The 12,579-nt window shown below is 36.1% G+C and overlaps 1 protein-coding gene across 6 annotated transcripts in view; it reads left to right on the forward strand.

Moving 5' to 3' along the window:
- Window positions 1–12,579, forward strand: part of LOC138707511 (SERPINE1 mRNA-binding protein 1-like) — a 60,016-nt gene that overhangs the window by 13,389 nt on the left and 34,048 nt on the right. For 4 of the 6 annotated variants that reach the window (XM_069837034.1, XM_069837037.1, XM_069837038.1 and 1 more), the window contains exon 2: window positions 7,226–7,258. The exons of the other annotated variants lie outside the window; for them this stretch is intronic. In XM_069837034.1, coding sequence (XP_069693135.1) covers window positions 7,226–7,258 — 33 coding nt within the window. The remainder of the gene's footprint in view (window positions 1–7,225; window positions 7,259–12,579) is intronic. 6 annotated transcript variants of the gene reach the window in all.

Genomic DNA, 12,579 nt, shown 5'->3' on the forward strand with positions numbered 1-12,579 from the left:
CACTTTGCATGGAAACAACTGGCGATGAATAGCATCTGTCTACTTGTTTCATAATTCACAGAATTATTTTCTTCTCGTTCTTTGCTATTAATTAGTCTCCTTATGTATTCTGCTTCTTCCTCGTACATTTCGATACATTTACTGCACTACACTGCTTACAATATATACTAAATACAATAATAACTGATAAAGAGATTGATTTCTATGGTAGTATTAGCTTAGCTTGCTAACCCCAAAATTCTGACTGAAAGTATTCCCATTACAAAATGGAGCTTTGTGTTGCTATTGTTGTAAATTGATATCCAGGTGTTTTAACTCTCTACTATGTATAAGAATATCTGTTTACAAAGTCACAGAATGTGCTGCAATAATGGAAAGAATGTATAATCAAATTTAAAATCTTTGTTAATAAATTGTCAAAGTTCGCACATGGTGGAGATGACCAGATTTATTCAACAAGAGTTTACACCAAACCCAGATCAATAATGGTGCTTATTTTTATTGTTTCACACCCTAAGACGAGTAGGGAAGAGGTACTGAAGATTGCAACAACCAATAAAAGGGAAATATTGTGTAATTCAACCAAATGGATCAAAAAAATCATGTGCGACCTCTGTTGGGTTAATAATGCAGGAATATATTTTCAAAATTTTGTAATAAAACATATCTTACTGATACAAAATGTGTCTATGTGATCATGGCATGACATACAGTGTAATGGCTAGGTGTAGCCTAGTGAAAGGGATGTATTCATTGTCACTTCATTTCTAGTATTCTTAAATTTATTTCTAAGACGTACATAAAGCTTAAACAGTGTAGAGTGTTGAAGCTACTGATTGTCATTTGTACCTTTGCAGGCACAGACTGCGGCTTGTGAAATTTAATTATGAAGTTATTCAGTGACAAGAAGTCAGAATTAAAAAAAAAAAAAACTTTTGAATATTAGAATCACAGATAAAGTATGAAAGAGAATTTGTTTTCATTGACATTCAATTCATACCTGTTGAGTGGGCTAACATTTGCTTAAAGGAAGGTGCATATGACACTCATCAGATTCAACCTAAAAAAGAAACTTAAGTACTCAACAATATAAAGGGAAACATAATATACTGGTTCAAAAAACTCCTATCTCAAAGAAGGATGAAATTTAAGTATGGAGAACAGGAATCTAATTATAAACAAACCAAAATAGGACTACCACAGGAGTTTCAAGTCCAGTCGTATTAAAATATATATCACAGTGACTCAATCATTATCATAACAAAATTGTGTTCAAATGTATGCAGATGATGTAGTTATATGGACAATGGCAAAAAGATTGAACAAATATCACAAAGAGGAACTTCAAAACCCCATAAATGAAACTCTGAAACAAATACAAATATGGGCAACAACTTCATGAAAGAACACTCAAGACCTAACAATACTTCTCATTAAAATATACCAAAGAAAAATATTAACCAACATGGACATACCCAAGCGATGAAAGCAGATACAAGATAGATTACATACTGGTACAGGAAAGATTCCGAAATTGATAAAAAAAATGTGAAGACTTTACCAGGAGCAGATATTACCTCAGATCATGTCCTCCTGATAAGCAAAGTAGATATTTGTGTGAAGAAAAGAGGAAGACAAGTGACGATATTGAACATGGAAAAACTAAATAATGAAGAGGAAAGAAGAAAATTTGAAGGATATTTTCAAGACAAAGCAGTTGGATTAGAATCCACACCTGAGAATAGCAATGAGTACTGGACTCATTTAAAAAGCTGTATACGTACAACAGCAGAAGAAACAATAGGTTACACAGAAGGTGTGAGAATTAAGAAACCTTGGGTCACAGGGAAAGTGTTGGAGAAGATGGAGGAAAGGAGAAAATAGAAAAATATCAACACAGAAGAAGGTAAAAGAAACTACAGGGAACTTAATAACGAACTAAGAAGAGAAACTGATAAGGCAAAAGAAGACTGGATGAAAGAGAAATGTAAAGAAATAGAGGATCTAGAGAGAAGAGGAAGATATGATGTACCATGAAGTAAAATGTTTGGACTTGACAAATAATAAAAGCAAATCCATATGGTTGATAGAGGACGAAATCGGAAATGAAATAACAGACAGACCAGGACTACTGAACAGATGGACGAAATATGTAGAAGAGATGTATGAGACATGGAATTGTCCAGATGACTTTGCTATAGAAGATGAAGCAGATGTATCAGAAGACGAAAAAGGATTTCCTATTTTAAGGGAAGAAGTTGAACTAGCGCTTGGGGAAATGAAGAATGGAAAAGCAAGAGGAGTTGATGGAATCACCATTGAACTAGTGAAATGCTTGGGTGAAGACTAGAAGGAAATTCTATCATTATGCAACAAAATATATGAGAAAGGTGACTGGCCTGAAGATTTTATGGAGACAGTGTTGCTTCCAATACCGAAGAAAAAGAATCCCAAGAAATGTAACGAATTCAGGACTATCAGTCTGATATCACACTCGGCAAAAATTCTTCTGCGAATACTGAATTGATATTTATATTCTAAGATGGAAGAACAATTGGAAGAAGAGCAGTTTGGCTTCAGGAAGGGAAAAGGTATGAGAGATTCAATTCGACTGCTACAAACTATCTGTGAAAGATACCTAGAAAAGAATAAAGAAGTGTTTATAGTATTTGTGGGCCTAGAAAAGGCGTTTGACAGAGTGGATTGGAATAAACTGATGGGGATTCTAAAGAAAATTGGCGTGGATTGGAAAGAGAGGAGGCTGTTCAGTAAACTTTGTATGAAACGAGTCGGTCAGAATATGAGAAGGAAGTGAAATAGGGAGAGGAGTACGACAAGGATGCCCTTTATCATCTACCCTGTTGGAGGATTTAGTGAAGAACTGTTTTCAGAACATGGGGGGAGTGATAGTACGAGGAAGAAGAATAAAGTGTATAAGATTTTCTGATATGGCATTGTTAGCAGAAATGATACTAAGGGATATACTACTGGAGCTAAATGGGAGCTATGAGCACATGGGATGAAGATAAATGGCAACAATTCGAAGACCATGGTCATAGGAAGAGAAATAAAGAAGGTAAACTTGAGAATTCTAAATGAGGCAGTAGAGCAAGTGGACAGCTTCAGATACTTGGAGTGTACTATAAGCAGTAACACGAGCTGGTGCCAGGAAGTGAAAAGGATAGCAATGGCAAAGGAACTTTTAATAGAAAAAGCATCAGTGGACCTCTGGAAAAAGAACTAAGGACGAGTCTAGTGAAGTGGTTTGTGTGGAGTGTAGCGCTATATGGGACAGAAACATGGACATTAAGACGAAGTGAAGAAAAGAGATTATGAATTGTGGATATGGAGAAGAATGGAGCTTGTGAAATGGACAGACAGAATAAGAAACTAAGCTGTGTTGTAAAGAGTGGGTGAAGAAAGAATGATGCTGAAATTGATCAGGAAGAGAAAAGGGAATTGGCTGGGTCACTGGTTCAGAAGAAACTCCCTACTGAAAGATGCACTGGAAGGAATGGTAAAAGGGAGAAGAAGATATCAAGTAACAGACATTAAGATATATTGATCATATGTGGAGACTGAGTGGAAGGCAGAAAATAGGAAAGACTGGAGAATGCTGGGTTTGCATTGAAAGACCTCCCCTTGGGCAGAACACTATGAATGAATGAATGGACAGCATATTGGAGAAAGCAATAACATTAGATACTTGGATATGAAGCTGGCCAACAAATCATAGAACGAGCACATTAAAAAAAAATTACTATACTCGAATGTCTGGTGGGGGGTGGGGGTGGGGTGGCTACATCGTTAGTCAAAACATTTGTCAAATACGCAATAACTTGTAGTGCTCAAATATTAATACACAATAGCAAAAGACAGTAAAGTTGATAAATAAGTGAAAATAAACAATGCCAAGGGGATTTAATTTGAGTGGCAATGAAAGCAACCCCAATAACAACCATGCAGATATACAATTGGAACTGTAGGTTTTAAAATCAATAAATATGGGAGAAAATAAGACAATAAAATTCAGATATTAGAAGATTAAAATGTCATGAAAAATCAAAATGCCCACAGCAACTGAGAACCCAATAATAATGATCAGCCCACTGAACTACAACATTCATAGTTATTACAATTCAAGAAAATAAAAAAATACCCTTTTACAATTGTTTTCCATTCAAACCATTGAGACAAGATAACCAGAAAAGAAATGGTGCCACATTTACACAAATGAATCTCTAATGTGCACAGAAGATGAAGCAAGAGGTGGAGTATTTTCTGAAGATTTTTCACATTACATCTGTATCGGCAAAAATAAATCTGTCTTCTAAGGAGACATTAAAGAATTGAAGTAGCCATCAGGAGTGTTAAGAGGCCAAAAAAGATTCTTAATAGATTCATAGGCAACTGTACAGGCTATAACATGCCAGAAAGTTTAGAAATACAGGAAAGAAGAAGGGTCATATGATGCCTTCAGCAGGCATAAATAGCCTTCCAGTGGATCCTATGACGTGCACGTCTATGGTAATGAAAATGCAGGCACCCTAGCAGAGAAAGACACAAGAATACAACAGAAATCAGAACATAGACCTAACACAAATAGTCTGATACGGAGGTTACAAACAATGGATATACCTTACAATCAAAATCTGAAAATCGATATCAGTATACAAAACAAGTGAGCCAGTTAGCAAGAAGAGGCAAGGCAGCAACGAAACAAGAAGCAGTGGCGTATTTCAGGATGTACACTGGACATGAATGCCTTCCAAAACACTTAAAAAGAATATGGATCCTGAACTCTGACCTATGAATGCTATGCAAAGACAACTGCACTCTGGATGCTGACCACCTCCCACACTGCAGTGGATTATACTCTACCAAACTTACAGAATGATGCTTTTGGGGAGCTAGAAGGAGAATCGAATATTGCCAACAACTGGGCCATTAGAAGAATAATAAACATTTGAACTGACAGTAAATTATACTTTGTTTTGCAAGTGGACTCATTCAGACACACTTTCTAAGAAATCATAAGCATATGAATTGGTACTTGTTGAAGGGTTCATACAAAATCTTGAGAAAAAAAAAACTACGAAACAGTGTTATTGTTTTGTGTAGATGACAGTGATAGTGGAATAAAATTAATATCACCTGATTTAAAAAAAATCTAGCAATGAGCAGGACTCATACACGGTCCTCTACTTTCATTATCTACAGCAGTGTAACTTTTGTTTTGTATGTAGTCAAACATACCATTGAGTTACCACATCGACAAGCCTTTGCTAATATCTTTTCCACATATATATGTAATGAAATTTGCAGGCACCTGGAAAATGATTTGTTGTTAAGTTCATGTATTTGGAAGTTTTGTGAGATATTAGTAGGTATCAGTATCTCAGGTTATTTAGTGTCTGAATGAAATAACGATAATGCTGGTGAAATGAGTCTGGGGTCCAGCACTGATAGTTACCCAGCATTTGTTCAGATTGGGTTGAGATGTGAGATATCTTAATTAGAAATGGATAAGGGCAGAACAGGGTTAGGTTCTTGCTGAAGGCTGGGAGGGAAAACCGTAAGTGGAAAAGATAGTATGATGCAAAATATCGGTACAGATATACAGCATGGCTGCTATGATATTTTAAGCATGCAATTTTATCTTTTCCATGAGTACATACTATTTACATGTTTAATCATAACTACCTCCATAGGGTGCATCAGAAAGAACGGATGGATTTCACAGGGCAAGAAAATTGTAAGGATTCATCAAATCAAAAATTTATTGTTATCAACAGATTCACCAATACATGCAGTTTATTTATGGTATACATCATCCATATGATGTCCTTGGCTTTCGATACAGGCATCGAGGCGTTTTCTGAAGTTCGCCATCACTTTCACAGTCATAGTTGGTGGGATTGCCGCAATTTCTTCACGAATCGCCATCCTCAGTTCGTCCAGTATATGGGGTTACTTACGCCTTCAAATGGTCCCAAAGAAAGAACTCGCAGGGCGCGAGATCTTACCGTAACCTTGGACAATTTCAGTGCAATAGCATGTTTGCGGGCTGATCGTTTGGTGGCCGGACAACCTACTGTCTGTCTCCCCATTTGCAGGTGTACACGCGCTCCGTGGTCGTCCAGGTGATTTCTTCTTTAATGTTGAACCTGTGGTACGAAATGAAGCCGCCCACCCCAAAATTGTATTCCGAGTTGGAATCCTAGCATGACATCCGATGTCAAAATGAGTTCTGAGTGGCGATCAAAGACTCTTCATTTTTCAAAAATGTCTTTGCGATGAAAGCACGTTGTACATCAGACCAACACCATGTTCTCAACTGAAACTGCATTCTCTCGCTGACCCAACAGTGGTGGTCCCCCTCACTCTATCCCTCCCCTCGCTGCGTATCGATAGTTTGAAATCCATCCGTTCTTTCTGACGCACCCTGTACTTCAGGTTCACACATGCAATCTAAAACCACCTTTTTAAAACATATTTTTGACAATAACTGAAATGAATAGGTAATCTGAAGCACTTCCGTAATAAACCTGTAGAATAAAGGAGACTCAGTTTGACTGGTCTCTCTGTGGTGCAAGTGTAACATCATGCCCTAACCATGGAAACTGATAGGAAAAACTAATTCGGCCCATACTCATTCACATCCTTTCTCACTGAATTTTCACACAGCTGTAAGGTACATTCCCTGTGTTATATACATTACCTTATCAAAAGTATTGGTGTTGAATTGAAGCCTACAGAGAGGCGTGTGCGTGCGCGTGGTTTTTTTTATACTAGTAAATTCTGAACAATTAGCAAAGATGTGTGCATTGGAATGAATACATGGTAAATGTCTTAGGAGCAGCTTACTTGAGCCAAGAATATCAGCATGCTGTTCCTAGATAAAGAAGGGACAATTCCTTTGGCATATTGACTTAGAGATTAGCAGGGACATTTCGTTTAGCACACTGACTAGAGATTAACCAGGGTTGGAATTTATGCTATTGTATGTGAAAGTTTGGTTCTTGGTAAAGATTGAAGGCAATAATTTACTTATATTGTTTCAACACATTTTTGTAAAATTTTGTTACTATTAAGAGTTTATTGTTTGATTATTTAAATTGTCTGCTTGTCCTGAATGCCATTACTGTGCTTCGATTTAAGAGTAAAAATGTTTGCACATATGTCGTTAAACTTTGAAAATAAAAAGTTGTATATTTTGTTACAGTGCCAACTGCCACAGACAAAAAAGAGAATCAAGGCATGTATTACTCAGTTCTCCTGTACTTTAATGAGTATGGTGTGCTCAGTGTATTGCGTGTAAATGTGTTTTTTTTTTAACTAACATCACTAATTTGAAGTTAATGAAAGAATATACGTGCTTGTTTTTTAATGTGAAAGACTTGATTGGTTTGTTTCTTTGTCTTGTTATAAATTATAGCAGGATTTATTTGTTTAATTCCTGCTTTAAAAACGTAACTACATATATATTTCCTTCTTTTTAGTCATAAGTAAAAGATTTCGAGTTTACATAAAGGCATTTATTGGACTTTTTCATACAGACGGGAACTACCTGCCAAATACTTATATGGCTGCATCCTCTCTAGTTCAATCCAGAGTGATGGTATAGGGTCTTACAGAATTAAATGCATACAGTCAACTACAGAATTACATAGGGGGGAAATGCATTTAATAAGATCTGAAAACTTATGTTAAGCGATGTCTGTTATACTTCTTCCTGGTTCATCTAGAGTTATATTGGCATAGTTGTCACTATCGTCACCACCATATGGAATATGAGCTGAAAATTACTCTGAATAATTTCAAGGGAAAAATTGTTCCGAGGCCGGGTATCGATCCCGGGACCTCTGGTTGAACGTACCAGCGCTCTACCAACTGAGCTACCTGGGAACTCTACCCGACACAGTCTCAACTTTTCCCTTCATATCCACACAACTCGCGTGGGCTGACGAAATGCCAGAGACCCACATCGAGTGCACACAATCTCTGTGTGACTTGGAATTGTGGTTTTCTGTTAACGTACACTGTGATGTATATATTATGCAAATCTAGTCTTTCAGGTAAAGCTCTGTAAAGCAGATTTGAATAACCAACCAGAGGTCCCGGGATCGATACCCGGCCCCGGAACAATTTTTCCCTTGAAATTATTCAAATCTGCTTTACAGGGAGCTTTACCTGAAAGACTAGATTTGCATAAAAATTACTCTACTTGGGTACAGTTGAGAAAGCATGGTTTACTTTACAAATTTCAATCTTTATCTAATAATGCTTAAAGGAGGGAAGTGGTCACCTATTGAACTGCATGCCAAGCATTATTTACATGCAAGTTAATCTTACAGTTATCAAGAGAGAGACTGTACTTAAATTTGTTTCGTCTTTAAACTTTCACTTCTGTCAGAACACCATTTAAACTTGGAATATATTTTTAACGAGAGCACTATTCTTTATAAAATGAAGAGAATCAAACACAGAAATTAATTATAAATAATTACAACAACCAACAGCATGGTACAAACAGATTGAGCAATAAGACAATAGTACTATATTTTGGCATAGCCAGTGTTACTCCAACTTAAGAATTCCAGGTACCATAAAATGGGGTGAATAGGGGCGAATTTTTACTATTTTCTATTTCTTTGTGCCAAAGAGTAAATATAATAAGTATGTTTATTTGTTCACTCATTTTACATACGAACATAAACACTATTATATTTACTGTCACAAAGCAGTAAAAAGAATTGTAAAAATTCGTCACTATTCACATTTTACAGTATAAGAAAGGACATGAGCAACCATTAAATGACATTGGACTGCTAATCTGACTGCTTAAAAACATTTGGCAGGTGGTTTCTGTCGATATGAAAAATAAAGTGTAAGCTAGCTCTCACACTGAAGCAACATGCAGCTGGCAATATGCAACATCGTTGATTTTGATCTCTTTGCATTGTAATAGGTGTAGTGTCTCACACTGAAGCAACATGATACTGACTTTGCGAAAAGGTTGCATTCCATGAGCACTGGTTATAAAGCAGGCATGTAGAGAAGCAATATTAATTGCTATATTAGAACAATATTTCTTGAAGTGGTGTTGACTTGTGAAAATTTCGAGCTTCAGACTCTGAAAACATCTGCTACAACAATCTAGAAATGTCTCAAGATTCCACCAACAATATCAAATTTTGAATTTTTGTGGAATTTGTAGAAAAATACCCATGTATTTATGATACATATTCTAGAACTACAGTCAGGACTATCGAAAAAGGTGGAAAAGAGGAAGTTGAAGCACCAAGTAGCCTTGTGAAAGCAGAAAACATAGAAAAGCATGAGAAATTAAGCAAAAAAAAATTATGTAAAATTACAGAAAGGCAGATGTAATAGACATGTGTAGAATAGCATGAAATTTTGTAGCTTTAGAGATGATTTCTTGTTTAGAAGTGGATATAATTTAGCGAGTCCTATGTAGGCCAGCTTGTTTGTTGTTGATGTGGGATTTCCATGAGTGATTTAAGTGCACTCCAAGATATTTCTCATCTTCACCCTTTGGTTTCCATGGCATTACTTTGGTTGCAAGATTTATGCATGGAGGACACAAAGTAAATATCATTGCTTCACATTTCTTGTAGTTCAGTGCAATGCGCAAATTTCCAAGCCAAGGGCATATGTTCATGTGAAGTTTTTGAAACTTGAAAATTGTTATGTAAAACAATTCCAGTGATTGTGCGAGTTTTGTCTTTTCTGCTATGAAATACTTCTAGCTTTCTCAGGAGTGTCAGAATTATGTGATTGTATTGGTCCAAAAGTTCAGAAAGCAGCATTACTTGTGCATTTAAAGATTAAAATTTATCTTAGCATTAATAGTAGGCTTGAAGTATAGGAGAACAGGACTATAACTCCAATGTATTTTATTGAATTTGGTGACGTCTGACAGTGTTGTGAAGAGAGGAAATGGCTATCTGTCAAAAACTGGGGTTCATGATTGAATGAAGTGCCTTGATGTGTGTTGATTTCGGTTAGTTCAATTACTGATTGACCTGTGTTGGGGGAAGTGAAAGTGAGAGTGTGGAATATCTGAATAGGGAAAATAGGTCTGCAGTTCGGGTTTCTTACAGGAAGATGAAAAAGGAACTAATGAAAAGAATGTAATTACTCCAGCTGTTGACCTCAAGCTAGGTCCTAAACCCCTGGATGGTTAACCACAGATGGTGGTTAGTGCTTACAACTCTAATTTTCAACCATAGTAAGAGAGGAAGCAAACCTCTGATATTGAGAAATTTAGCTGGTGTTTAAAAGTATGATTGCGACCCTAGGGTGGGGGGGAGGGAGACAAAGGAAAAGGTGTGGTCCACGGCAATCTTAGCTTTGAAGGAATTTGAGGTACAGTAGCATGCAAATTAATCTGAAGGACATACTGAGTATATTTAACTAAAAGTGCAAGATAAAATGAATGTTTAACGTACCTTAGTAATTTATGTGGCCTCCTTTGTTTGTAATTATATGATTGACACAATCTGGTATGGATTCCACTAAATTTTCACTTTTTTTTTTTTTTTTTTTTTTTTTTTTCTCCATTTCTTCATTGCGAAATGAAACTTAAATGAGGGAACAAATGATTTTTTTCTTTTGATAAGTCTAGTTTTGCCATTCTCCTTTTACAAATTGACCATAAGTTCTCACGTTGATACAGGGTGAGTTACCTGACTAGCAGAGTACGTGGGTATTATTCTGGTTGAACTTGGTAGTCTTTCAAGATATACAGTATGATAGTCAGTGTATGACATGTTGCCAGATCTTGTTGAAACACAGCATTGTCACCCAGAAAGAATTTGTGCAACTTCAGTAAGATTCTAATTTCCAATATGCAAATATACTTGTTACTATTCGTCATTACCTTGTTACGAATTAATGATCCTTTACTGACGTAATGCAGTGGTCATGAACCTCGAAATGAAATTCATCAGAAAAAAGTATCTTCTTTCAGTCATTCACTGTCCAGTTTCTATGTAATTTTGCCCATATTAAGCGGTTTTTTTTTTTGCACATATCGGAGAGTAGCAGTTGCTTTATAATGGCTTACGAGCCTTTTGCCCAACTTCCAAAAATCTATGACACACTGTTGTACTGTGAATGGCTATCCCTCTTCTGATGGATTAAGTCAACAGCAGATAGTCTAGGACAAGGATAGGCACTATGTTTCCGGGTGTACACTGTATACATCACCCCTTCAGTTCTCCCCCCATGAACATTCTACCTGTCTGCATGTACGTACAGTAAGCAGAGGTTGAACTCTGTACCATAATGTTCTAATCAGGGATGTGTTAAGTGGTGGTATATGGGGAATGAATTGTGGATTTCGTTTTAATTTCCAAGATGCATGATGACAAGACTGTTTTGTTATGAATAAAGGTAAACTTCAGTGGATCAACTGTTCAGTTCAGATTTATATATAACATCATATGGCACTTTGATCTTCATAAGGATTTTGGCAAACATGAACTTGTAGGTAAGAGTTTAAAATAGGATTGTTTGAAATAGTTTATATTAATAAAATGGTTGCATGCAATAAAGCAATGTTGTTTTAATTTAACTTGTTGTGATGGTTCAAATAGAAAGTTTTCAAGAATGTACAAAAATAATTTAATGGAAAAGCAAGCCACAATCACTACTACTTGAAAATGTAGTCTGATTTATCGCAGTTCAAACATAGGTGTGTCATAGAAGAGAATAAAACCCATTTTCAGATGTCAAGTAAAACCGGCAAGGAAATGAATTATTACCTAATTACAAGTCTCCTAACTTTCGTAATTTCACAGCTGAGCTGCAGACAATCTTTGAAAGCATGTATGTCTGCGAATTTTTTTCTTAAATGAACCTGATGAAAAATATTGCACGTGTAACAGTCTATCTCATAACTACTTTACGTGTATGTGGTAATATTATTTGTCCTAACATAGACAGACTCGTCCTGACCAAACTCTAGATAATCTAGTTTTTATATGTGGTTATGAGTGCTAAGCCATAGTGACCACATGAATACCTATATTACGTATTTAAATTGATTTGAAATATTTAATGTAATGGCATGTCACATTAGTTTTGCACATCCCTGAGCAGAAGAGAAGCCAAGTTCATGTACAGTAGTAGTTACCCATTGATGCAAACACAGCTGCTACGTCCGAAATATTGTGGAAGGAGTGAATTCGATCATTTTTACCTCTCCCTTATGCCTATGCCTGGTCCAGGATATGTTCACTGTGGTTTCTTTTTACTAGGATCTAGCAATGAGGACTGATTAGGTGTCTTGCATCCAGTTAGGCTGATAGTGCTTGGAATAGTGAGAAAGTTGGATGACCAGTGACAATTTGGCAAAAGAGATGACATATAGTGATGAGAAGTGACATTCTTTAACAGTGCGGTAGATTTTGTTTTTTGGAATATTCTAAAATAAATTAACGATTACATATGCCATTAAAAATTCTAAAAATTGATTGTGGATGCAGGAATAATGTTCTTAATATTTTTACATAAAATATCATTTCCGCCAGTAAGCTTATATTAATATGT

This window comes from Periplaneta americana, chromosome 10 (assembly GCF_040183065.1).
Source record: "Periplaneta americana isolate PAMFEO1 chromosome 10, P.americana_PAMFEO1_priV1, whole genome shotgun sequence".
Taxonomy (NCBI): domain Eukaryota; kingdom Metazoa; phylum Arthropoda; class Insecta; order Blattodea; family Blattidae; genus Periplaneta; species Periplaneta americana.